The sequence below is a fragment of the Megascapheus bottae genome, chromosome 11 (assembly GCF_031878675.1).
Source record: "Megascapheus bottae isolate mThoBot1 chromosome 11, mThoBot2.hap1, whole genome shotgun sequence".
In the NCBI taxonomy this organism is placed as follows: domain Eukaryota; kingdom Metazoa; phylum Chordata; class Mammalia; order Rodentia; family Geomyidae; genus Megascapheus; species Megascapheus bottae.
Window position 1 is genome coordinate 56,718,012 of NC_143519.1, and position 27,979 is coordinate 56,745,990.

The 27,979-nt window shown below is 41.5% G+C and overlaps 1 protein-coding gene across 1 annotated transcript in view; it reads left to right on the forward strand.

Moving 5' to 3' along the window:
- Flt1 (fms related receptor tyrosine kinase 1) overlaps positions 1-27,979 on the forward strand; it is a 180,783-nt gene that overhangs the window by 6,867 nt on the left and 145,937 nt on the right. The window contains exons 2-3 of the mRNA XM_090342332.1: positions 21,454-21,550; positions 22,340-22,563. Of these exons, the coding sequence (XP_090198458.1) occupies positions 21,454-21,550; positions 22,340-22,563 (321 nt within the window). The remainder of the gene's footprint in view (positions 1-21,453; positions 21,551-22,339; positions 22,564-27,979) is intronic.

Genomic DNA, 27,979 nt, shown 5'->3' on the forward strand with positions numbered 1-27,979 from the left:
TGGAGTCATCCTTGGGACCTGTCTGTCTAGGGGACTAGAGACAGACCTGCCAGAGCCTTTTTTGGCTCCCACACTGGCCTTGTGCCTCATCTGCTGGGACACCTGTGTCCTACTTCCAAACTCCTTTTTACACAGTCTTCGACTTGGATCCATAATCAAAGTAAACACAAGTTGTGGTCTGGAGGAAAAACCCATGGTTAACCAAATCATGGGTGGTAAGATCAAGGTCTTAGAAAATAGGGATTTAGTGAAAACTAGTAAAAATGGCATTAAATAGCTAGGCTTTAAGGCTTTAACCAGAAATAAGAGCTATGAAGCATTGGCTTCCAAAACACAATTGCTGGTGGTGAAAACCAGAGGTGGTAAATGTCCTTCCAAATTCCTGGCTGCCAGAGTGGCTGTAACTCATATATTTCCTTGGCTTAGAGTTCAATTTTTTTTTTCCTCTTGCATTCTTCCTTGCCTCATGATTGCACATCTTGGCAAATGCTTCTCTCTTTTTCACACATTAGCACAGAGCTCACAGTCATTTTTTTTTTTTCTTAGCCTGGTCTTCTGTCCTTCCATTTAGTGGGTGGGGTGTCAATGGGATTTCCTTTCAAGCCACAGATCCACCCATGTGGTCAACAGAAGCAAAGCTACAACAATTACCAGATTCTTTTGTTGAAAGAGGCCTCAAGTGAACCTAGCACCACTGAAAAGCCTCCGCTTTTATTATATACAAATCCAAACCACTTAAACTGGAGGCTACCTTCAGCCAGATCTTGATGAGTCCTTTGCCTGCCAAGGGATTTCTCTGAAATCATTGCCTCTCTCCAGGGCCATGGTTACTTACTGCCCAGGGGCTCTTTGTTAGAAGCATCTGGGGAGTGTTTTTGTAAAGACCTTGCGCTCCAGCTGCTTTCCTGATGTTTAATTGTAGCATCTTAAGTGGGACCAAAAGCATCAGTAGCTTCAAAGCTGCCAGCAATTCTAATAGATGGGTGAGGTCCAGTCCCTCAAATTCTTGTATCTCAGTCACCTAGAAGGCAGTTACATGACAGGTGTAGATCTTATTCCTTCGTTTCTACTTCAGTAGGCCCCGGGGTGGTACCAAGGGTTTGTTTTCCTACCAACGTCCAAGGGATGATATACTAGCTCCAGAAATGACCCTTTAGGAATAGAACCATGGCTCGTGGGCTACTTGGAGAGGGGTGACAATGTGGGAGGTACCTGCCCAGCTGCCAGTCTGTAAAAGGAACTGAATTGGTCAGGTTCTAGTGGCTAATTTTACCACTGCAATCCTAGCTACTCAGAAGGCTGACATCTAAGGATTGCAATTCAAAGCCAGCCCAGCCAGGAAAGCTTGTAAAGATTGTCATGTCCAGTGAGCCAGACAAAAGCTGGAAATGGGGCTGTGTAGCTCAAGTAGTAGAGCACTAGCCTTGAAAGAAAAAGCTCTGACCATATGAAATAATATTTATCAAAATAACTCCAGGAAGTGATAATGAGATTTTTTTGTCTTTTTCCTTGTTGCTGTTTTGGTTTTCTTTTCCTTTTGTCTTGTTGGTTTGTGTCTTAGGGAAAGAGAAGCCACAGAAATGGAGGGACAAATGAAGCAGACACTGTTGAAAATGAAGTGTACAATTTGTGGATAAGAGTGGGAGGGGAAAACTGGGAGAGAGCGAGGGAAAGGGTGACAGTGTCCCAAAAGAAACATACTCATTACCTGACTTATGTAACTGTAATCCCTCTGTACATCAACTTTATAATAACAGTAAAAATGTTTACAAAAAAGAAAAAATGGAAGTGGGGAGGGGAGGGAGGAAGGAAGGAAGGAAGGAAGGAAGCAAGCAAGCAAGCAAGCAAGCGAGCAAGCAAGCTAGCTAAAGAAGGGACAACTTGCAAGACCTGAGTTCAAGCCCCAAAAGAAAGAAAACTAGCTAGCTAAGCTAGCTAAAGAAGGAACAACTTGCAAGACCTGTGTTCAAGCCCTAGTATAGGCACACCCACAGAAGAAAAAGTCCACTAAATTATCATAAGACCTGTGACAGGTAGAACAAGCTGTTTCCCTCCCCCCGCCACCCCCCATGATTTCTTCCTGGAAGAGTAGCAGAAGAAACAGCAAATAAGAGGTCAAGTAGCTAGTATGACCAAACTGAAAGCCTTCTGGGGGAATAGGTCTGTGTCCTGCTTACTGGTGAATAGAATTGAATGCTGAGATGGCAACAGAGCTGGTAATAGCCGCCTCACTGTACCTTCCTCTATGTAGTGCTCAGCTTTTACTCTAATAAACACTGTCCAGGGTCTTACTGTTGGCCTGTCTGGGCTCCAGTGTGCCTCAGTTCAACACTACTTTGCCCTAGTAGGCCCTGTAAAATACTGTCTGAAACCTGATATATCTGTGATGCCTCGGCTTATATCAGCATCCTCTATTTGGGTGACTTTTATATTGCAAGTTGCATTACAGTTGTGTCTCTTTTGCCAAGAAACATTGCTGTCAGATAGGAATAAGGAACTAAGATTCTTGTGTACTGCCAAGAATCCAGCAGCTTCCCCTTCCCTCATGCTCTCACCCTACCTATGAGGGTGGCAAACGCCTTTTATCAATCAGGTGAGCTCTACTCGGGCCCTTTTATTTTTGTTTATAGTATGATTATTTTTGCTATTCCTAAGGCTTGAACTCAGGGCCTGGGCACTCTTCCTGGAGTTTTGTTTTGCTCAAGAGTAGTAGTGCTCTACCACTTGAGCCATGCAGCTCTACTTCCAGAATTTTAGAGATAAGTCTCAAGGACTTTCCTGCCTAGGCTGACATTGAACTATGATCTTCTTCAGCCTCCTAAGTAGATTAAGAAGTCATCAGGAGCCAGGCACTGGTGGCTCACACCTGCTAGGATTCTAGCTACTCAGGAGGCTGAGATCTGAGGATCATGGTTCAAAGCCAGCCCGGGCATGAAAGTCCATAAGGGTCCAATTAATTACCAGAAAACTGGAAATGGCACTGTGGCTCTAACTGGTAGAGCACAAGCCTTGAGCTATACAACAGCAACAACAAAAGAAGCCATCAGTTATTACATAACAAGCTCTACCTAAACATGTCATTATATCATTAGGATACTCTGGAGCTAAACCTCTGCTCTGGGCTTAGCTGGTGACTTCAAATCTCACCTGGTCAGCCTCAATTCCTGTAATCAGTTTGGGACCTAGGCAGGAGGCCTCAGTCTCCACAGTCTTCCCTTCTTCCTTCAGTAGTCCTGCTAGGCTTTTCTTACACTGGAGCTCATGGTTGAGGCTGGAATTCCTACATGACTGCTAGATTCTGGTAGTCAAAGCAAGTCCAGCCCAGATTTCAGGGGTGGGCCTGCTGATCTGATGGGCGGAGAGGCTCTGTGGGGTGACTGTGTTTCCAAGGTTTGCCACCTACCACTGTCTAACACTTCTTTGTGATTCAGTCTAACTCTTAGGATAGTATAGTGACTAGTAAATAACATTTAACACTTGTTAATAAGTGCTAAATAATGCCTTGACCCTTTTCCTTTCTGGCAGTTTCTGGTCAGGGGAAGCACTTCCCCTTCATAAATCTTTCATTTAGGCACACAGGCTACAAACCTTGGGACAGTAGCCTCTTAGGGGCTACCTTGAATGGCAGCAGTAAAGTGGCAATCAAACCCCAGAATCTTAAGTCTGGGCATCTATGCAGTGTCTTGGGGGCTCCTCTCATGAGGCTGCTGATCCAGCTCTTCTTTCTGGAGGATGTAATAAGACAACCTTTGGGATAGGGAAGGAAAATAAAGGAGCCAGATAGGTGTTGGCTGACCCAGGCACTTTGACTTACTTGTCACTGCAGGTAGGCGAGGTACTTGGAACCATTAAGAAAATAAGTAAATGAAATCCTTGCTGTGTAAAGATGCAATGATTGAAATCTGCTATTAGAGTCTATAAACTTCCCTCCTCACCGCACATGACAGCTTGATGGCAAAGCAGAGGAGAAAAGAGAATGTGGGGGAGGAAGAGTTTGCTGGACTTTCCTGGTTGTCAAAGCCAGCCTGTCCTTGGAGGTTTGCCATCCCTAAGGAATGTGAGAAGCCACTGCTACTCTGGCTTAAGGCGGCCCTGGGAGATTCCACTGTTGTATGTTGCAGGCATGGTCAGAGCTCCATGAAGACAGAAATATAATCATGTGGATTTCCTTATAGATATTCAAGAGCTTTCCCAAAGCCCATCAGATTCGAATCTCCCAAAGCCATTAAGAACATGGATTTATGTAGACTTCCAAAATTTAGTCCTAGGTATGCCTTATGAATTTGCTCAGATGGCAAAGGAGGACAGAACAGGCCGAGACCCAGCATCTGATTCTAGAGAAGTTCTCATCAGGCAGGTCCTGACAGGCAGTTTCTAGGAATTACGAATCAGCTTTGTGCCCTGTCTACACCCAGCACTCTACACCTGAGGTGTAGATATTTTCTGAAGTGAACCAGAACATCTGAGGAAGGAGTCCCCCCACACCCCCAGAAGTTCATGCAACCCATGGAGAGATGCTCAGTGGGTCAGAGGGACCAGGACATCCAGACTGTCCCCAGGGATCTGGAAGAATTAGACACAGGGCAGCAGAGGCATTGTCTGGTAGCTCCCCCAAGGCCCTGGGTAACAATCCAACATGTGCACGTAAAAACATTCTAACTGTCTGTGGTTGTACAAAGGGTTTCAATATAGTGCAGAAATGAATATAGCTGAGCAGGTGTCCTTATCAAAGGGTTTCAACATAATGTGTCAACATATGAGTGCAATGCATCTTGATCAATGTCATTCTTTCTAGCGTTCTCCATCTCTCCCACCCTCATCCATCCTCTCAGTTTTCCTAGTTCCATTTTTGACTTATATACGTAGAATATTGTGACTACATTCTTCTTTTCTTCCTTTTTTCATTCATCTACTCCCTCCCCTTGATCTTACCCCTTGATCCTCAAGTTTTAGCTTCCTAGTGTTTGTGTATGAGTGCACACACACACACACACACACACACACACACACACACACACACACGTACATGTGCATATGCCTGAGCCTTTTTTGCGTAAGACTAGCACTCTACCACTTATAGTCCATTTTTAGCTATTTATTGTTAATTGGAAATAAGAGGCTCATGGACTTTTCTGCCCAGGCTAGCTTTGATCTACAATCCTCATATCTCAGCCTCTTGAGTAGCTAGGATTACAGTTATTAACCATAAGCACCTGGGGCCTTGTATTTACTTTTGTTAGACTGTGAACTAGTGATTTAAACAACTATGAACTAGTGATTTAAACAACTATCCACTGTGGGTATGTTAACTCCAATGACTGGAAACCCTGAGGCTGAGGACAAATTGATAACTTGCTGAGAGCTACCCATTTGAATAGCCAAGCCAAGAACTTAAACGTAGGTTTAAGTTATTTTGAAATTGGTGTTTCTTCTACCAGTCTTTACTTAAAATAACTTGAATGGGAAAAACCAAAACCAAACCAAACGAAACAAACAAACAAACAAAAAAACCAGACATAATCAGTGAGATCTGTGAGAAAAGTACTGTCCAAGGGCTCTTTTCACATTTCTTTTCAGTGTAGGATGGCCATACTTCAGGCTTTGATTTCCTTGTAGAGTGGAGAGTCCTTCCTTGTTTGACAGCAAAACTAGAAGGTGTGTGTGTGTGATGCTGGGTTTAGAACCCATGCCCTGTTCTACAGAATGCTGCCAGCCCTGTTGCTACTTAGGTCTCCTCTTCCTCCTCTGTTCTTTCCCATAGTCCTGTAAGCAGAAGGTTTTTTGTTGTTTTTGCTAGTCCTGGGACATGAACTCAGGGCCTGAGCACTGTCCTTGGGCTTTCTCAAGGTTAGAGCTCTCCTACTTGAGCCACAGCTCCACTTCTGGCCTTTTTTTGATGTATGTGGTGCTGAGGAATTGAACCTTGGTCTTCCTGCATGCTAGGCCAAACTCCCAGCCCAAGAGAAGGTTTTTTACCTTTTTTTTTCTTGAAACAAATGAATTTCTAGATTGTATATGCTGAAATCTGAGGGTTCAATCCTGCCACCTATTGAGGAGCTCTCTCTTGCTTCAAGGAAATATCTGGAATGTATGTGGCCAAAGTAGTTCTGCACCTCAGAGAGAAAAATTACGTAAAGTGGTGGTAGGAATCCTACTTGATGTTTAAGATTGTTTTCTTCTCCTAAGTCAGCATGAGAGAAACCAAAATAATATGGAGACAGATGAAAAGTCAGCCATATATTAGAAAGCTATTTTCAATAGCATTCCATCTATAATTAATGGTGTTGTTTTCTTTGGGGAAAACATTAACTGTTTGGTTTTTTTTTTCCACTTCATGTCTCCTGCTGGACCAGATTTTGTTGTTTTGTTTTGAAACCTTCAGGATTTTCTCTGTAGAGATTCTATGAAAACTAGAAAATAAATATGTAGATTCTGAGTAGTTGTATTGACTTAGAGTAGACTTGAAATAACAATAATTTGAGGTTTTTTTCTTTAAGTCTGGGGAGTATTTGACTGACATACATTGTTGATGTGTAAATGGAGAGCAACTTGGCATTCAAACCCAGCCCCCCACTTCTGTCTTTAGGACTAATAAATGGAAAGCACCCTTTGAAGGGGATTTGTCCCACCAATCATTTAGAAACAAATGGAAAAAGTGAGAAATTACCACGCATGCTGTTTTAGGAATTTCAATTTCTTTTTTGAACTAAAACATTTAGTAATTCTATTACTATCTAGATGTCTTTTTTTGTCCTTTTTCTTTCTTTCATCCTTTTTCTTTCTTTCGTCCTTTTTTTGTGGGTCATGGGTTTTGAACTCTGGGCCTGGGCATTCTCTCTGAGCTCTTCAGCTCAAAGCTACCACCGTACCCCTTGAGCTTCAGCCCCAATTCCCATTTTCTAGTGCTTTATAGGAGATTAGAGTTTCAAGTTCTTTAGTTCCCCGGCTGGCTTTGAATCTCAATCCTCAGATCTCAGCCTCCTGAGTAGCTAGGATTACAGGCGTGAGCCACTGTGCCCGGCAAGTTAGCTTTCTTTTTTAAGGGGTAATAAAAATTGAAAATGTAGAAGTTGGTTTTTGTTGGGGTATTATTGTTGATGTTATTATTATTGAAGTGCTGGGGATTGAACTAAGGGCATCAACACTTGCTAGTCAAGTGCTCTACCAGTTGAGCTACCCTTCCAGGCACTTTTTACATTGATTATTTCAAGGTATGTTCTTGCTTCTATTCCTAGGCAAGCCTGGGCTGTGATCCTCCTGTTTGTGTCTTCTCAGGTTGCTAGGGTTGACAAGTATGTATCATTGAGTTTTTTTATTTAAGTCTTATCCTCTTATCTCTTGAGCTATACTTCTGCTTTTGCTAGCTTATTGGAGATAAAAGTGTCTCACAGACTTTTCTGCCTGGGCTATCTTTAGACTGAGATTCCCAGATTTCAGCCATGCTGAATAATTAGAACTTTGAATAAGTGTTACTATTTTATGAAAGGTTTTCAGTGATTTATTTTTAAACTCCAGGTGAACACTTAGTGAACTTGTAACTCCATATACAAAAATGTATCCATTAAACACAAGGTATACCTAATGTGGAGGAGATCTCTATTTGCTGGCTTATGTTATCTTGTAGATTTCTAGGCATTTTCTATTCAGGCTATCTTGTAGATTTCTATTCTCCTTCTAAATGACATCTTTTTTTTTTAAGGATTCAGCTTTGGCCTGAAAGCCCATCTTGGCAACTGTGAGTCTGGTATAGTACCTTGCATAAAGTAGTCCCTCAGTAATCTTGGCTGGACTGGTAATGTATTGTCAGCCGTACTGGGTCCGAAGAGTCCCTTAAAGGAGTCATTGCTCCATGTTGGCATGCCTGTATGTATGTGTAAGTGGAAGAGAGTGACAAAAATGTTCCATAAATTATCTGCAACTGGCCATAATACTTCCACGGGCAGGGGTGAGGATAATTTACAGAAATAAAGTTATAAGTACAGAAATGAAAGTGACTCTAAAGTCTTCGATGGGGGCCTCAATACCACTTACTGAAGGGAGTGGTATTTCAGTACATTATTTCTTTTTAAAATTAAGATGCTTGAGGCAAAAAAGCCTCTGTTTGTGATAGATCGTGTTTCCTTCCAGAATCTTGACTCTCAGCACAGCTTGTACAACATGAATTCCATCTAAGGCAAGACTTAAGAGAAAGTAAGTGTGCAAACATCTTAGGAAGGCACAGCTATTGACACATATTTGAGGAAAATGTGAAAATCAAAAGGATCTAGATTTATAAAGAACAGTCTAGCTAGGCACGGGTGGCTTATATACCTGCAATCCTAGCTACTCAGGAGGCTGAGATCCAAGGATTGTGGTTTGAAGCCAGCTTGGGCAGGAAAGCCCATAAGACTTTTATCTCCAACTAACCACCAAAAAGCCAGAAGTGGAGCTATGGTTCAAGTGGTAAAGTATTATCCTTGAGCAAAACAAGCCTAGTGAGAGCACCCAGGCCCCGAGTTTAAGCTTCAGCACCAACTCACCCTCAAAAAGAGTTCAGTTAACATGTCCATCTCAGTTGTCTAAGCATGATTATAATCACGAGACTAGATGTAATGAAGAGGAATTTATTTTTCAAATTGTTTAATTTAGAAGGCAACTGATTTTGACAGTAGACACGGTGGTGTAAAACAGTGTTGTATGAGGTTAGAACGAGTCTAAACTGCTATAGTTACTTCTACAATGTGATTATATTATTGTGAGTAACATGCACATTCTGATCATGTAAACAGAGCTTGTATGTATTAGTTATAAACACAAAGATCCTCTTGGCTTTCTTCTTAGTAAATCTAAAGCATCTCCTTGATATAAGAAAAACGTTTTCTATGGAATCTGGACTTCATAAACTCTATCAAAAGAGATTGAAAATTAACAAAGGAATTTTTATCACACTCAGCCTTACAATCATGCCTCTCTTTTTCCTTTCTTACACTTTTTCTTAGTTTTGTTTTGTTTTTGACAGTCTTGTTGAGTAGCCCAGACTGGCCTGGAACTTATAACATAGCCCAAGATAGCCTTGAATGTTTCATCTTCCAGGCTCAATCTATGAATTTCTGAGATCAGCTTCAATTTCATTTGACTTGGGATACAGAGACCAAGAAGATCATGAGACTTGTCTCAATAAATAAGCTAGTGTGGTAGCATACATCTATAGTTCTAGCTTTGTGGAAGCATAGATTGTGATGCAAGGCTGGTCCTGAGCAAAATTGTGAATCTTCATTTGTAAAATAAATCAGAAAAAAAAGTGGGAAACTAGGAGTATGGCTCAAGTGCTGAACACATGTCAATCTAGTGTGATGCACTGAGCTTAATCCCCAGTATCCCTGGCCCCCTCCCTCCAAAAAAAAAAAAGAAAAAATATTTATTTCTATGAAGACAAGGGTTACACTTTCAGTCTTGTGTATATTATGTTGTTTACTAAGACCACACCAGTACTAAAGAATCAATTATGTTATCTTTTTTTGCCAGGGGGCTTGAACTCAGGGCCCAGACACTGTCCTTGAGCATTTTCAAGGCTAGAGCTCTAGCACTTGAGCCACAGCACCACTTCCAGCTTTTTCTATGTATGTGGTATTGAGGAATCAAACCCTGGGTCTTCGTGCATGCTAGGCAAGCACTCTACCACTAGGCCAAACTCATGACCCCACATTATCTTTTTTTCTAAATGTTTGTGATGTAAAAATGCAAATGTTCTAGTTTGAACGACAGCTTGAATGTTCCGCTTGAACGACAGCATAATATTGCTGGGGGTTATGAACGATCCTATTAGACATGACAAAAGAATCCAGTTTTCCCTGAGTTCTGAACAGTATGGAGGAGAAGAGAATAATAGGTCCAGGAGAGCATGCTTCAAATGGAGCAGCTTCTAGCTATATGTGTGTGTGTGTGTGTGTGTGTGCGTGCGTGTGCATGTATGTATATATGTGTCTATGTCCATACTGATGCTTGAATTCATGGCAGCAGGTGCTAACTTAGCTAGAGTTCTACCAGCCTAGATAGAGTTCTACCAGTGGGGACATACCTGCATTTCTAGCTTTTTTCTGGTTAGTTGGAGATAAGAATCTCAGACTTTTGCTGGTTGCTGTGGCTCATGCCTATAATCCTAGCTACTCAGGAGGCTGAGATCTGAGGATTCAAAGCCAGCCATGGCACAAAAGATCGTGAAACTCTTATCTCCAATTAATCACTTGGAAAAAAGTAGAGCTGTAGCTCCTTGGTTAGGGCTGTAGCTTTGAGCTGAAGAGCCCTGGGACAATGCCCTGGTCTAGGGGCACAGGCCCAGTATTCAAGCCCCATGGCCCACAAAAAAGAAAAAAGAAAAAAAAAACAAACCTCTGACTTTTCTGCCTAGGCTGGGTTCAAACCACCATCTTCAAATCTCAGCCTCCTATGTTGCTAGGATTACAGGCATGGGCCACCAGTGCCCAGAACCTTCTTACTATTGATAGAGAAACCAGAGATGATGTGTCTAAGACAACCTCACCTCTGTGTTTGGGGACCTCAGAAGCATTTGTTCCATTCCCAGGCCTTTGCACAAGATGAAGCTCTCCAGATTTCTCTGCTGAATGTCTTCAGGTTACTTGATGACAACCAGTAGTTGTAGTATCGTGTATCCTGTCACCCAGAGAGTGACCTATGTTCCATGTAGCTCAATGTCCTGACATGTTACAGAGAAACAAAACAACCCTCCTGTGGAGGAGGGGTTTGAATCCAGTCAGTAAAAGAACATCAGTGTGTCTGGAGAGCATTTGAGCATCCCTTTGGTCAGCAGATTTCTCCTGGGCCAATCTCAATTAACTCAGAAGTTACATGAAAGGGAGTCATGCATGGCTCCAGGACATTCAGAAGGGTAAGTTTCTGATGGCAGTTGGTAACAGGCCTCGTGAATGTGCCCTGTTCAAGTGTGGCCCTCCAAGAAGCCAGTCAAGTAAAGCGTTCCAAGGGGTACACTGAGAACATGTCCCTCCCAGGGTGTGTGTATAGTTAGATCATTGTCCTGGTAAATATTTTAACATGTGTACATGTTTCCCTTTGAAATAATGTTGATAAAGTCGAAAAAAATGGATGGATGGATGGATGGACATACATACATACGGTGTACCAGTTCTGGTCATTTTAGACATCACCACTTCAAGCGTAAACACTTAACATCTTGTGTATGAGCTACAAATCTATGTGTGGGTTTTACTGACTACAGGAAACATGTAAGTTGTAGAGTGGACAAGTCCTAGGTTCTATCTTTAGCAGTGCACATACCAATTGTCATGCAATTTCCTGTGGTCATCACATCTATCTAGTCTGTTGGCAGATAAGATCTCTGGTCTTTCTCCATCGTTCTAGAAATGAAAGTGTGTTTTCAGTGTCTTCACTGTGTCTTTGTCACCTTAGCCAGTGCCTGTGTCTTCACTCAGTGTACTTCCAATCAATATACTCAGTTATATTATTCATATTATGCAGGCAGAAAATACACAAGCCAGGTTCCAGTGACTCATGCTTATAATCTTAGCTATTCAGGAGAGAGAGTGAGGATCAGAGGTTGAAGCTAGTCCAGACAGGAAAGTCCATGAAACTTAACTTCAATTACCTACCAAAAAGGAAGACGTGGAGGTGTGTCTCAAGTGTTAGAGCACTAGCCTTGAGCACAAAATCTTACTGGCAACAATAATGTCCTGAGCTCAAACCACACACACACACACACACACACACACACACACACACACACACACACACACACACACACACACACACACACACACACACACACACACACACACACACACACACACACACACACACACACACACACACACACACACACACACACACACACACACACACACACACACACACACACACACACACACACACACACACACACTGTCCTGAGCTCAAACCACACACACACACACACACACACACACACACACACACACCTGAGAAACATGACACAGTTAAAAACCCAGATTTAGTAGTAGATTTTACTTAGTGCAGTGTAGAAATTAATATCACAAATAGGAATGTTGGTGGTTTCACATTCTTCACCTCTTAACCACCAACCAAAAAGATTCTTTCTGTGAGATTTAAGGTAGGGTAGGAGCTTTTACTAAGGTTCATATTGAAGAAGAGACCTTTTACTTTGAATTATGTTTAATTAACCTCACACAACCTTGGTAAACGGCTCATAGTCTTTCGTTCAAATTTTAGAAACATGAGACTTAGGGAATTATATTTAGATAAAGAAGCCATTTATCATGTAGGATTAGGTCTTATTGAAAACACAGTCTGCAAAATGAAAGACAGATGCTTCTTGTTGGACATAAATCTATTATCCAAAGCTCTGACTTTAAAACAAATTCAAAATCACTAACTTTAATAGAAAAGGAAACTCTAGTAAATTCCTTCAGAGCAACCTACTTGTCAATATCACGCAGATTGTTAAATCCTAGTTAAATCAGTCAAATTCAGAATATGTGCCTTTAGAAATCATTTTAAATTAACAGTTAACACTGTATTTAGGTGGATAGCAAAATCGCTTGTAAAACTTCACAAATGAGTGACATCACTAAAAACAAAGGAAAAATGATTTCTCTAAATTTGACTCTTCTAAAATGTTTTTCCAGTCTTGGAGCTTGAACTCAAGGCCTGAGCACCATCCTTGGGCTTTCTCAAGGCTATCACTCTGCCACCTGAGCCACAACACCGCTTCTGGCCTTTTCTGTGTATGTGGTACTGAGGAATCAATCCCAGGGCTTCATGCCTGCTAGGCAGATATTCTACCACTAGGCTATACTCCTGGGACTGAGCTTCCTAAATTTTTTGTTGTTGGTGGTGGTCTTGGGGCTTGAACTCTGGGCCTGGGTGCTGTCCCTGAGCCTTTAGCTCAAGGCTACTGCCCTATCCCTTGAGCCACAGAGCCACTTACAGTTTCCTAGTGGTTAATTGAAGATAAGAGTCTCATAGACTTTAGTGCCCGGGATGGCTTTGAATCACGATCCTCAGATCTCAGCCTCATGAGTAGTTAGGATTACAGGTGTGAGCCACTATACCTGGCACCTAAAATCTTAAGATAGAAAACAAGTAGTGTAAAGAGCTCATACCCATGGTCAGATGCAGCCATAGATGCTGAAATAGTTCAGTGCTCCGGCTTCAATATAAGTCTGGGGTCACTTCAGTAATAACTTGTCCACTCCTCTGAGAGACAATTGACTTCTGTGGGAAACAGAATACACAAATGTAACCATAGGAGATCACAATACTGATACCTTTACTGTGTTTTTAGTATTTAGAATTATACACTCACCTGTCCCTCACCCCCAAAATCCACACTCCATTAATCCTCCTCTACCCTGGCAACTTCCCTTCTCCCTTTTGTTTTTCTGAGACAATCCTTGCTGTCTGCCAATCCTCCAGGCATAGTCCCATAGGTACTGGGATTATAGGCATGTATCACCATACCTGACTTCTAATTTCTATGGATTTATGTATTTTGGATATCTTATACAAATGGACTCATATAAGATGTAGCCTTTAATGACTGGCTTTTATTTAGTATGGTGTTATTTGTTTCTTGTTAAATTAAAAAACATTTATGCTAGTCTTGGGGTCAGGGAATGGATGCTATCCCTGAGCTTTTTCCACTCAAGGTTGGCCCTCTATACCACTTGAGCCACAGCTCCATTTCTGGCGTTTTTGTTGTTGTTTAATTGGAGATAAGTTTCATGGACTTTTCTGCCCAGACTGGCTTTGTACTGCAATCTTCAGATCTCCGCTGACTGAGCAGGCATGAGCCGTCTATGCCTAATGAGTGTAGTGTTTTTAAATAATAAAAATTTCCTTTCTTATAACTCTGGAAGATGAACACTAAGATGGTGCTGCTGACATGCAGCATTTTCCCCAAGTCTCTCTGGGTAGCAGATGCTCACTTTCACTGATCTTTCTTTAAGCATGCATTGGCACAGTGTTCCAGGGTTCTTCTGTGTGACAGTACAGGTCTGTTCAATGTTCCTTGTAATGGTCAAACAATAATCCATTGTATGGCTTTATCTAACCCAGTTGATGGAATACGGGGTTGTTCCCACTTTTGGAAAAGTATATGTATTGTTATGTGTGTGTATGTGTGTTTGTTTCTGTTTTCTTTTGTAGTTATATCGGCATGCAATTGCTGAATGATGATGCTTAATATATGGTTAACTCTGCCCATCTAAGGAGCTCTTGCCCTGTTTTCCAAAGTCTCTGCATCATTTTAAAATCATACCTACAATATCTGAGGATTCTAATATTTCTATCAACATTCATTATTGCTTTTGTTGAAGCTATCCAATTGGCATGAAATAGCATCTGAATGTGTGCATAGGGGTGTGTGTGTGTGTGTGTTATGTGTTGATACTGGGGCTTGAACTCAGGGCTTAAGGTTCCGTCCCTGAGCTTTTTTCCCCCTTGGGTTTGGTGTTTTACCACTTGAGTCACAGCTCCACTTCTGGCTTTTTGCTGGTTAATTAAAGATGAAGGTCTCACAAACTTTTCATACCCAGCTGGCTTCAAACTGCAGTCTTCCAATATCAGCCTCCTGAGTAGCTAGAATTATAGGTGTGAGCCACCAGCGCCCAGTTCATTAAGGTTTTGATTTCCTTTTTCTGTTCTTTTCATATTCTCTTTGGGAAACTATCTATTGAACTCCTTAAGTTTAAAAAATGGGACTGTCTTTTCATCAACCATAATTTTTTTCACAATCAGATGTCTGACTTGTCACAATCATTAATCAAAATGTACATCAGATTCAGAATTTTGAGACTGGAAGGGATTAGGCAGATCAAAGTCTCACCTCCTGTGTTGACAGATGAGGAATCTGAGACTCAAAGTGTTTTTATCCTGGCTACATAGCAGGACTCTTTAAGAGCAGAGCTGGGAGAGATGAATGGCTAAAAATGAAGAAACAGATGTTTCATGATTTATGCAGTTGTATGTTGCTTAATAACAGGGCTACATTCTGTGAAATTTATAAGGCAGATTCCTTGTACAAACAGCATAGTGTGTGTGCCCAACAGAAGACAGCCATGACATCACCAAGCTTCTGGGACCACCATCACTTAAGTACAGTGCTGTTCAACAAAGTACAGTTGCTGTATTTGGCTAAAAATTCTAACAGAAAATAATCTTTTAATTTCAACACAATAGAGCCTCATGCTAACATCTAGTAGAAAAAACTAAGGGATTGTGTTGAAGTAGCACAGGGCAAGTTAGAATCCTATTTTTATTTAAATCAATGCCATTGGCAGTTTTCTAAAGACATTTTTAGTTCATCCTTATGTAAGAGTATTTTATTTTACTATTTTTGCTGATAGTGGGCTTTAACTCAGGTCATAGATGCTGTCCTTGAGCTTCTTTTTTTTCATATTTTTTTATTGTAATTAACAGAGGGGTTACAGTTATATTTGCCAGGTAGAAGGAGCATTACTTCACACACATTGATACCCCTTCTCATGCTTTTTTTTTTTTTTTTTTTTTGCAGTCCTGGGCTTGAGCTCAGGGCCTGAGCACTGTCCTTGGACTTTTTCAAGGCTAGAGCTCTACCACTTGAGCCTCAGCACCACTTCCGGCTTTTTTTCTATATGTGGTACCGAGGAATCGAACCTGGGTCTTCATGCATGCTAGGCAAGCACTTTAACCACTAGGCCAAACTCCCGGCCCCCCTTCTCATGTTTTTGTCCCCATTTACTTTCCCTGCCACCTTGAGCTTCTTTTGCTTAAGCTAGTGCTCTACCACTTGAACCACCACTTCCAGTGTTTTTTTTTTTTTAATATTGTAGATAAACATCTGGGCTTTCTGGCCCAGGTTAACTTCGAACTGTAATCTTCAGATCTCAGCCTCTTGAGTAGCTAGGATTACCGATGTGAGCTACCAGTGCCTAGCATTATTATTTTGAATCTTAAAAATAATAGCCAAGGCCAGGAATGGTGGCTCATGCCTGTAACCCTAGCTACTTAGGAGGCTAAGATCTGAGGATCAAGGTTCAAAGCCAGCCCAGGTACTAAAGTCTGTGGGATTCTTATCTTCAATTAACCACTAGAAAAGCAGAAGTGGTTCTGTGGCTCAAGAGATAGGGTGGTAACTTTGAGCTAAAGAGCTCAGGGATATTGCCCAGGCCCAGAGTCCAAGCCTCATGACTGACCAAAAAAAAAAAAAAAAAAAAAGCAAAGCCAGACATTAGTAGATGATGCCTATAATCCTACTGACTTAGAAAGCTGACATCAGAGAATGGTGGTTTTATGTCAGATAGGTCAGAAAAGTACTTGACTCTTATCTCTAATTAACGCCCCCCCCCCCAGATAAAAGCCAAAGATAGAGCTGTGCTTCAAGTGGTAGAGCACCTGCCTTGAGTGGAAAAAGCTAAGGGTCAGTGTCCAGGGCCAGATGTCAAGCCTCAGCACCCACATGCACACACATGCGCGCGCGTGCACACACACACACACACACACACACACACACACACACACACACACACACACACACAAGATTCCATTTGGCCTAATGAAATTAAGTGGATGGAAGGCAGACATTTGGCATATAGAGAAAGTGAATTGAGATTTTTATTAGTTGTAATGGTCATGGGGCTTGAACTTGGACTGGGCGCTGTCCCTGAGCTCTTTAGCTCAAGGTCTACCCTTGAGCCAAGCTCCACTTCCCATTTTTTAGAGGTTTTCTAGAGGTTAATTGGAGATGAGTCTCAGGTCCTTTTGTGCCTGGACTGGCTTTGAACCTTGATCCTCAGATCTCAGCCTCCAGCATAGCTAGGCATAAGCCACCTCGCTATGCCCATTAGTTGTAAAATTTGACACTCTATTGGAAAATGTAGAGCAGAAACACCATTGAAAAAAACCCAAAGTACCTGTAAGAACATTTTCTCTCTCTCTCTCTCTTTTTAATACTATTAGCCAGACTGCTTAACCTTAACAGTTCTAACAAAGAAGTTGGCAAGAAAGGCCTTAAAATCTGTAGCGAGGGTTTTTGTTTTGTTCTATTATTGTGCTAAACACCACTTTTCCTGATATAAAACATCTTTATCCCCTACTAAGTCTACTGTAGTTGACTTGGAGAGAAAGGAGGGAATGGCTGTTTAAATCAGAGTTCTATTGTGACAAAAAGTGGAAAATTTGGATACCCACCCAAGCTTTACAATGAGGGAATCATTGTTAACTTAAGGCAGGCACTCCACCCTTGAAATGGAAATACCCTGTGGATGGGTTCTCTCCATGGGCCCTACTGGCTTATGGGTATATGCATATGTGTATCTTTATATGCATTGCTAATAAGAGTTTCTGATGGGTAGTGAAAATGCTAGTTAACTAGTCATTACTCAGGCAGACATAGAGATTCAATTGTCTCAAAGAAGTGTGATTTGAATGCATTTGAGAAATAAATATTTTGCTTTCCTTTTTCCTTATTAGTTTTCCTGTTAAACTATAGGGTTGGCATTTCCATTAATCTTTTTTTTTCTTGTGAGAATGTCCTCACCCCACCCTGGCTGGTCTGGAACTCACTGTCCTGCCTCATCCTCTTAAGTGTTGGAATTATGTGTATAAATTAACCTCTATTGATTTGCACTTATCTTTATGAGATCCTAGTTTCTTATAGGTACTCAGGAATATAATTTTCTTATTCAAATATTTTCTTACACTTGTCGTTATATTTACTCTTTACTTGTCTTAATTAACTACTTTTGCTAGCTTTCTTATTCCTAGCTTTTCTTCCAAGTACAAAGGTCATTGCTGTTAGTGGTTCCCTCCAGAGTCTTTGAACTACTCTGTTAGGTTATCTTTAGGTCAGACCCATGGAGTGAGAAGGGAAGACAGGAACTTGTGGTGGGATTTACCTTAAAGGACCTTCTAAACACCATTCCTCTCACAGCAGGGTGTGGCACAGGCCAGGCCAAGGTTACAGGTTCTCCTCCATGAAGGTTAAAAAAAAACTCACTTTCTGAGAAAGCTTCTTGGAGGAACCCTGTTTTCCAAGACTCTTGCTACTTTCCATTCACTTTCAAATAAGTCTACTCTGTTTGCTGGGGGGTGCGGTGGGGTGGGGCAGAGAGATTGATCTCCTTTAGAAATCTATCATGAATGTGGAGGTTTTGCCCTGCCATCTCTTAAATAGGAGCCTCCATCTGCTCCATGGAGGCCACAGACAGATAGGAATATAAGCAATGCCAGAATTTTCCGCAGGAACCGGTACTGGAGCTTTGCCAGCATAGGAACCATTGTTCCGTTAAAACTCTGGAGTTGTACTGGAAAAGCAGAAACTATTTTGATGTAGAAAGTTTTCAGAACAAGAGATATCAATTGCTGGCTGTGTGTCCAGGAAAAACAACTCACTTGGACCACTGATTTTGATCTGACACTCTGCATCAGAAATAGTGAGCAAAGTATAAAATGTGTCCCTGGGTATCTGAGTTTCTAGTTGATGGAAAATTTTTACTTATATGAAATGGTGATTTTAATGTGTGAGCTACCACTCAGTAATTTTATATCATAATGAATTATCTATAAAAGTCACTTTTAAGATATTAATCTGGGAAGGGTGAAGGAAGAAGTGACATTGTCTGAAACGAAATGTATTCTTTACCTGACTTATGTAACTGTAACACCTCTGAACATTACCTTTATAATAACAGTAGCTCATGCCTGTAATCCTAAAGACTCAAGAGGCTGAGACCTGAGGGTCATGATCCTGGGCAGTCTGTGACACTCCAAGAAACTACTCAGAAAAAGCTGGATGTCATGCTGTGGCCCAAGTAGTAGAGTGCTAGCCTTAGGCATAAAGAGGCTGAGGGACAGTGCCCAGGCCCTGAGTTCAAGCCCCAAGATCAGCAAAAAAATAAAAATAAACATAAATTAATGTAACTAGGAAGTGGAAGCATGTTTTAGGGAGGTTGAAGGGTGGGTCCAGGAATGGAGGGAGGAAGGATGAGCAAATATAGTCATTATATTACAATATGTAAAAAATGAACCTATATACCTTGAGGGTAACACAGAAGGAGAAAAATGGGGGAGAATGAAGGAAGGTGACTCTGACTAAGAAACATTGTTCTCATAACTTGAGTTACAGAATTGCAACTTCTCTGTACAATACATAATAAAAATGATTAATCTGTGTCATTAGCAATAGCAAAACAAAAAACATGTAGTCAAGTGTAGGTCGCTTATATCTGCAGTATTAGCTACTCTACAGGCTGAGATCTAAGGAAAGAGGTTCAAGAGAGCCAAGCCAGACAAATTCCATGTCCGACGAACCAGTAAAAAGCCAGAGTAGACATGTGGCTCAAGTGGTAGAGCATCTTCTTGAATGAAAAAGCTAAAGGACAGTGCCTAGGCCCTGAGTTCAAGACTAGACACACACCCCCCAAAACAAAAGTAAAGAAAGGAGGCTCAATCACTAAGGACCTTTAGCCCAAAGAATCCTATAGAATCTCTCTGACTGGGACAGTCAGACTAGAAGATTAGACATCCATGAGCATCAAGCCCTAGGTCATGTTTCATAGATGATAGAACTTGGGCTGGAGGGAGACAAGACTTGTGCAGAGTCACACAGTGGGTAGCTAGGATAGACAGCATTAGCAAGTTGTGTACAACGTGTTTCTCGCTGCTTCCCATGCCATGTGCTTGTCAAGTGTCACGTAAAAGTGAACAGATAAAATTCCCTTTTACTGTACCACTCTAGAAGGAACTCAAGAGTTTATGTAAGATGGACCAAGTAGCTTCTAAAACTGACTCTGATTCTAAAATTAGTTTTCCAAATGAGGAAACTAGTTCAGAAAGGAAAATGACTAGACCAAAATCTTGCTTAAGCAGTGACTCAGTTAAGAATTTAGAGAAATGTCCATACTCTTTCCTTTTCCACTGTGGTTCTGGAGCTTCAAGCTCAAAATTCTTGCTTCTCAGTGGGTGTTGTACCACTCGAGCTACACCTCCAACCCAGATTTTTGCTTGCTAATTGGAGATTAATTCTCATGTACTTTTCTGTCCCAGGCAGGCTTAAACTGCCAACCCCTGGATCTCAGTTTGCTAAGTAGCTAGGATTTTTTTTTTTATAGGCATGAGCCACAAATGTGGATCATACATTTTAAGAAAGAAATTACTAAATAAGGTAATTGTGGTGATTTGGTATATATTATATATATCCAATGAAAGTAGGATTTCCAAACATTTAAAGAACTTTTGTTTTATATAAAATAATTTGGGGGGGAGGGAAAGGGAGGACAAAACCATAAGAAGAGCTATCAGGGTTCGAAAAGTAATATACCCATTACCTGACAAATGTATCTATAACCCCTCTATCCTGATAATAAAATACAATAAAATAATTATTCTTATTTATGCTTATTTATTCTTATTTATACACACACATGTATACGTGTATACTGGGGCTTGAACTCAGCACCTGGTACTCTCATTTGTTTTTTTGCTCAAGGTTGGCTTCTACCACCTGAACCACATTTTTACTTTCAACTTTTTGTTTGTTAGTTGGAGATAAGAGTCTCTTGTATTTCCTCTGCCTGTGCTGGGTTTGAACCTTGATCCTCAGATCGCAGCCTCCTGCGTAGGTAGGATTCCAGACATGAGCCACAGCACCTACCTATGCTATTTTATACCTAGAAAAAAAAAGATGAAAATAGGTGGTATGAACAGATGACCCACATCAGTAGAAAGGCATCCACTAGTAACCCTGCTCATATGACACTGGTATTCCTTTCTTAAAAGGTTGTTTTTTGGCCAATCCTGGGCTTGAGCTCAGGGCCTGAGTGCTGTCCTTGGACTTCTCAAGGCTAGAGCTGTACCACTTGAGCCTCAGCACCACTTCCAGCTTTTTCCTATTTATGTGGTACCGAGGAGTTGAACCTGGGTCTTGTAAATGCTAGGCAAGCACTCCACCACTAGGCCAAACTCCCAGCCCCTTTCTTGAGAGTTTTTAATAAATTTTTATATATTCTCAACATGGTTACATTTTGAACCATATTTGAGTTTATTGTTATTCTAAATAGATGGGCTTTTCAATGATAGTGAGATCACTTCCTCAAAAAGAGGAAGCATCTTTATGAAAAGGATTTTTAAAAATGGAGCTGGTTGTGGCTCATGCCTGTAATCTTAGCTACTCTGAGGATTGTAGTTCAAAGCCAGCCAGGGCAAAAAAGTCTGAGACTCTTAACTCCAAGTAATCACCAAGAAGCTGGAAGTAGAGGTATGCCTTAAGTAGTGAGAACACCAGCCTTAAATGAAAAAGCTAAGGGATAGCACCAAGACCCTGCATTCAAGCCTTAGCTTAGCACTGACTGCCACCAAACAAACAAACAAAAACAGAGAGCTAGAGAACTAAAGACAGATGAAAAGACAATTTGCAAAAAAACCTTTCAAAATTTTGTTTTCCAGGATCTAGTTCAGGTTCAACACTAAAAGGTCCTGAACTGAATTTAAAAGGCACCCAGCACGTCATACAAGCAGGTGGAACACTGAATCTTCAATGCAGGTAAGGGGCTGTGTTGATTTACAAATAACTGACTTGCCCTTCTCAAGGCAAAAATCTTCATTCCTTGGCAAGACAGAACAGTCTCCTCCAAGAGTAGAAAGATAGGGACCTCTGTGGCCTCCCATGAGCTGACATGTACCTATTGCATGTGTCCACCTTCTGATGGAGGAGGAACCCAATAGAGGGGACAACGCTGCTCAGGGAGCAAAGGCACCCTGCCTAAGCATTATTTGCCTTTTATTCTGAGAATTGTGTAGAAGCTGTTCTGACGGTTGCTTTTCTGGCAAAACAGACATGGCTACACTTAAGATCTCAAGGACCAGGCATGGTGCCTGTAAGCCTGTGATCCAAGCCCAAGCCACTCTGGAGGCAGGGATTTAGGGGATCACAGGTGGAGACCCAACCTGAGGAAAAAGAAATTCCTGAGTATCTTAGCCAGTGGCTGGGTATGATAGTACATGCCTGTAATCCCAGCTATGGGAGAAGCACATCAGCCGTGTACCATCAGCCGTGTACCGTAGCATACTCCTGTCATCCCTAGGCATAAAGGAACAGTCTTATCTTAAAAATAACCAACTCCAAGAGGGGCTGGAGGTGTAGTTCAATGGTAAAGCAAGTGTGAGGTCTTGAGTTCCAGTCCCCAATACCACCCCCCCCCCAAAAAAAAAAGAAAAGGAAGAAAAGTAAAGGACTTTAGAATGCTTCCCAATAAAAATGTATGCTTTGGATTTAGTGCTGTGCCCAGTGCCAGCCTTGATTGTGTTTTCTTTCCTTATCCGTTGATTGCAGGGGAAAAGCAGCCCATTCATGGTTTTTCCCTGAAACAGTGAATAAGCAAAGCAAAAGTCTGAGCATAACCAATTCTGCCTGTGGAAAGGACAACAAAGAATTCTGCAGTACATTGACCTTGAGCATGGTTCAAGTGAACCACACAGGCTTCTATAGCTGCAGATACCTACTTAAAGCTAATTCAAAGAAGAAGGTAGAATCTGCAATCTATATATTTATTAATGGTAAGATTTCTATTTTTCTATCTTCTGTTTGCTACTGGTGGATGGGGGAATCCTCAAAAATCTACCCTGACACATTGGGAAAGTGGTTTTCTTGGGAAATAAAGAAGAAATGGGCCAGCGAAGAGATTGTATATTAATATGGTTCTTGAGTATCAATATGATTCTTGAGTAACAATTTTAACAAGAATTTTTAACTCTAATCAATGAATTATGCAGACTATATGTATGAAGAAACCCATGCCTGCTTGGTTCATCACTGTAACTACAATACATAGGAGAATGTCTGCCACAAAGCTGGGTGAAATGAAAGGCCCTCATGTTATTGCTTAATAACTGAGAGATCTCAAGCTGGCACTGCTAGCTTGCTCATACCTGTAATCTTGGCTGCTCAGGAGGCTGAGTTCTGAGCATTGTAGTTTGAAGCCAGCCTGGGCAGGAAAGTTCCTGTGAGACTCTTATCACCAATTAACCACTCAAAAAACTAAAGGTAGGGCTATGGCTCAACGTGGTAGAGTGCTAGTCTTGAGAAAATGAAGCTCGGGGACACTGACCAGTCCCTGAATTTAATCCCTAGGACTGGGAAAAAAAAAAAAGCTCAAATTAGCACAACTGTATTCTCCTATGTTAAAAATCATCAAAGGGGGGCCGGAGGTTTGGCTTAGTGGTAGAGTGCTTGCCTAGCATGCATGAAAACCTGGGTTCGATTCCTCAGTACCACATACATAGAAAAAAGGCAGAAGTGGTGCTGAGGCTCAAGTGGTAGACCTCTAGCCTTGAGAAAGTCCAAGGTCCAAAGGTCCAAAGGTCCAAAGGCTCTGAGCTCAAGCCCAGGACTGGCAAAAAAAAAAAAAAGCCCAATAAACCAAAAAAACAAAAACAAAAAAACCACCATCAAATTTCTTTTCTCCCTCTGCTGGTGTAGTTCAGTAATATAGTGAACAGTTCTATGTTTGGGCTCCTAGATTTGATACTCAACACCCCCCCCCCCCACACACACACATGCACACACTCACACCTTTTTTTAAAAACCATACTGAATATGATGTTACTGATGTCTTTCTCCCCCCCCCCCTTTTTTTTTTTTACTGATGTCTCTTGATTGTTACAAAATGGGTTCTAGTTGACAACGATGCATTATGTCATGTTTCATAAGCCAATATTACAGCACAGCTGAAGAGTGAAGAGGGTAGGAGGTAAAAATCAATCCTTGTTGGTTACAATTTCTTTTCTTAGAGAAGGATTAAATGGATGGAAATCCATGAAAAATATACATTAATGACAGGAATGTATCTCTGAGGAAAAAGACCTTTAAAAGTGCCCAGTCATTGTGATCCTCCTCGATTACTTCCTGTCGGTTTCCAAAACTTGTGAAGGGACTCTAAGGAACAGAAACTGAAAATGGTAGATCCCTGAAGCACAGCTTCAAGTTAAAAATACATCAACTATGGGTACTGATGGTTCATGCCTGTAATCATACCTATTTGGGAGTTGGGAAGGGAGGGGTTTCAGTTTGGAGCCAGCATGGGAAGATAAACTCAAAAGATACCTTTGCAACCTGTAGTTGGACTCAATGGCATGTGCCTGTTAGTCCAAGTTACAAGGTAGATTAAGATTGGGGGGGTCAAGATAACATCCCAGGCTGTCAAAAAAAGCCCCCAAACTCCATCTTCATGGAGTTAAGCTGGATTTGGTGCTGTGTGCCTGTGGATTCTAGAAACCACAGGAAGCCAAAAGTAGGTTTAATATACTGCTTCTGATTCTTGAAAAGAGAGTACTTTGTTTTAGGCCCTGGATACATCCCTGTCTCTCTTGCAGATGTGAGAGAAAAAATGCATCTCTAGTAAAATTCAGCAGATTCCATGATTTCCTGGGGCTAACATGTAGACCACAGTACTTACCCCAACTCCTTTTAGGACAGATAAGAAATGTAGCTACTTAGAATGCTTTCCACCTCCATCACACAACAGGGAAGGTCTGGTAAATGTCCATTACTCTGGGTGGCAAGTCCATTCTTCATCTTAAAGGTCATGAGGCCAAGGTCCAGGTGTGTCTGCAAAGTGTCTCCTCAGTACAGTGACTGGCACATAGCAAAAACGCACTTATCATTAAATAAGTGACTTGGTTGATGGGTGGAATGCTATGTGAGAACTGCTATTGAGGATAAACTCCAGGTTTAGTGAGCAGGAGTGCCAGGATTGATTACTGATGTCTGAGAAGAGATGAGTAAAGGGAGGAGTGGTATAGGTGTTGAAGGTTTATCAGGTTTGTTCTCTAACAGTGGTGTCTAAGTTTCCCGTATCTTAAAACTCTGGCAACATTTGTTAGACATCAGAAAATTGTGTATTTCAAAGATTCTTCGAGAAGGAAGGTGAAACACACCCATATGATATAGGTTGATATCATGAAACATATGTGATACTATGAATTTGAACTCGGCTATCAGGGGCTCCCTCAGGAGGCTTGAGAAAAGCAGTGCCAGCAGGAAAGTTTGTGAGATTATCTCCACTAACTAGTCAAAAGCCAGAAGTAACAGTGTGACTCAAGAGGTACAGCACAGCTTTGAGGGCAAATAAGCTAAGGCAGAGCATCAAATAGGCCTCTGTGTGTGTGTGCGCGCGTGCGTGTGTGTATGTGCATGCACACATACACACACACACAAAGAAATATATATTGTGAGTTTGGGTAATATGAGATTGACTTTTTTTTTTAATACCACTAATGCTAAATGATATTTGCATCAATGATTGGAGCTACGGGAAAGCATCCCAATTGTTTGCTAGCATGTTCCATCAGATAATATTGAGGAAACACTCACTATGTGCCAGTAACAGTCGTACTATGAAAAGTAAGTCTTCTTTTCCTGGTAGGCCTTAGTAATCTCATAACCATACTAAATTAATGTTAGGGGTGACTCTGCTAAAAGCTTTTAAACGATTCTAATTTTTCCAAGTGGCCAAGCATTTTATGTATTTGTTTTCATCGGACTTTGTTGTTGTTGTTTTGTTTTGGAACACTTTTGGCACTGGTTTATTTTAGTCTAGAGGCACAAAAGTTGTCCCTGATGACTCAGACAGTGGTCTCTGGGATTAATAGAACTCCAGTCATCTTCTCTGCACAGCTGAGATTACTCACTACTACTGACGGGCTCTCACTTAGTTATTGTGGAATATTTGCTTCGGGACATGCTGTTCTGTTTGGAGGATTTCAATCCGTGATAAGCATCGGCAGCTGTGTTGGCATTTCATTCATTGTAGGTTTCCATAAAGATGAGAGCCTCTGTTTAGATATATTTTGGAAAAGGCACATTTTCAGTCTATAGAGTTGGGGGTGGGGATGAGAATCAAGAGTGTATAGCTTTGTCTGCAGATCACCAAATCCAGTAGTTGAATTCTGAACAAACAAGTATTTAGACATTGCATGCCTGCTGTATACCAGGCCCGGTTTCCAGCAGTGATTTAAATCTAACAGGGTATAGTTAGTGAATGTAGTGATGTCAAAGCATCCACTAAAACCTTTATCACACATTCACTCAATGTAACTAATTCGGTAGTTATAGTTAACTACTACCAGTTGGTTACTAATTACCCGAGAAACTAAAACACCAACTATGATAGCTTCTCCTGTTCTCTATCAATTAGGAAAGTGATAGTACTGGGTGCAGTGACTCATGCCTGTAATCCTAGTTACTGAGGAAGCTGAGATCTTGAACTAAGATTCGAAGCCAACTAGGGCAAGAAAGTCTAGGGCATGCTTATTCCAATTAACAAGCAAAAAGCTAGAAATGGAGGTGTGGTTCAAGTGACAGTAGGTCAGTTTTGAATATAAAAGTTAAGGGACAGCACTCAGCACTCCTGGCACATGTGCACATTCACACACACATGAACCACACATATGCACACACATGCCCTGTAGTGACTCCTTAATTTGTTGCTTATTACTATAGATTCTGGAGCTGCTTAGGTGACATCTATCCCCTTGGGAGAGACAAGGATACTGATGCTCTGTTGTATACAAGAAGCCAGCTCTGGGACAGCCTTCTAAATGTGAGAAGATTAAAAAAAAATCTTAAATGAGTTATGGCTGGGAAACAAGAAGGCTAACCATTGGAGTGTTTTTTTTTTTGCCAGTCATGGGGCTTAAACTCAGGACCTGAGTACTGAACTCTTCCACTTGTGCCACAACACAAGTGTGTATATGGTACAGAGGAATCAACCCCAGGGCTTCATGCATGCTAGGAAGCTCTCTACCACTATGCTATGCTTCTGGGCCCCAGTGGAGCTTTTTTTTTTTTTTTTTAATGCTATCTTGTCAGTGTGTTCAATTAGTTGGGAAGACCTTGAACCTAACTCCTCATACTCAAAGGCTGCTGGAGCCCCTCCCTCCCCAAGTCTTGAGACGCTACTGAAATAGTAGTGTCATTAAAAGTGTTTGTATGTGTGTGGGAAGTAAAAGGTACTTTTTGTATGGAACTTGAGTTTTCTTCACTTGACTCAGCCAAAAGACGAGATAAGATTTTCTTAAAGACTCTTGCATACTTTATCCCTGACATAAATGGAACTGGGATTGTTTAAAAGTAGTTCTTCACCAGGCGCTGGTGGCTCACACCTGTAATCCTAGCTATTCAGGAGGCTGGGGGAACACCTAGGGCTGGAAGAACAAGGGAAGGAATGATACTGTCCAAAAAGAAATGTACTTTTGCCTGGCGTCAGGAGCTCACGCCTGTAATCCTCGCTACTCAGGAGGCTGAGATCTGGGGATCACAGTTCAAAGTCAGCCCAGGCACTAAAGTGTGTGAGACTTTTCTCCAATTAACCACCAGAAAGCTGTAAGTGGTGCTGTGGCTCAAGGGGTAGGGTGGTAGCCTTGAGCTGAAGAGCTTAGAGGGACAGTGCCCAGGCCCAAGTTCAAGTCCTATGACTGACCCCTCCATCCCCCCACCCCCAAAAGGAAAATGTACTCTTTACCTGACTTATGTACATTACCTTATAACAATGTAAAACTACGTAAAAAGGTTGGGAATGTGGCTCAAGGCCCTAAGTTCAAGCTCTTCTTCTGCCACCATAATATCAGCACTCTGAGGAGTGTCAGGGACATCCTTTCAGCTCTTCAGGATGACCCTGTTAGTGTTACATGGAACACTCATCTTACTCCAAAGCTGGCTTTCTTGTGATTCTTCCTACGCCTTGATACAACATGGCCAACACTGGGTAGCTGAGCAGCCTTGTGCGTGCCCAGCAGCCACTCTAGTGTGGTGAGTCCAGGAAACACCATTCTAACAAGCGGGATGCCAGCTGCTTCCCCTCTCCATCAGTCAGAGATGACACTTGGAAGATTTGAGTGCCTGATGGAGCACGCCTTCATCCCAAGCCGGTATTGACAGCTCCATGTAGCAGTCAGTCGTGATGAGCAGGGACTG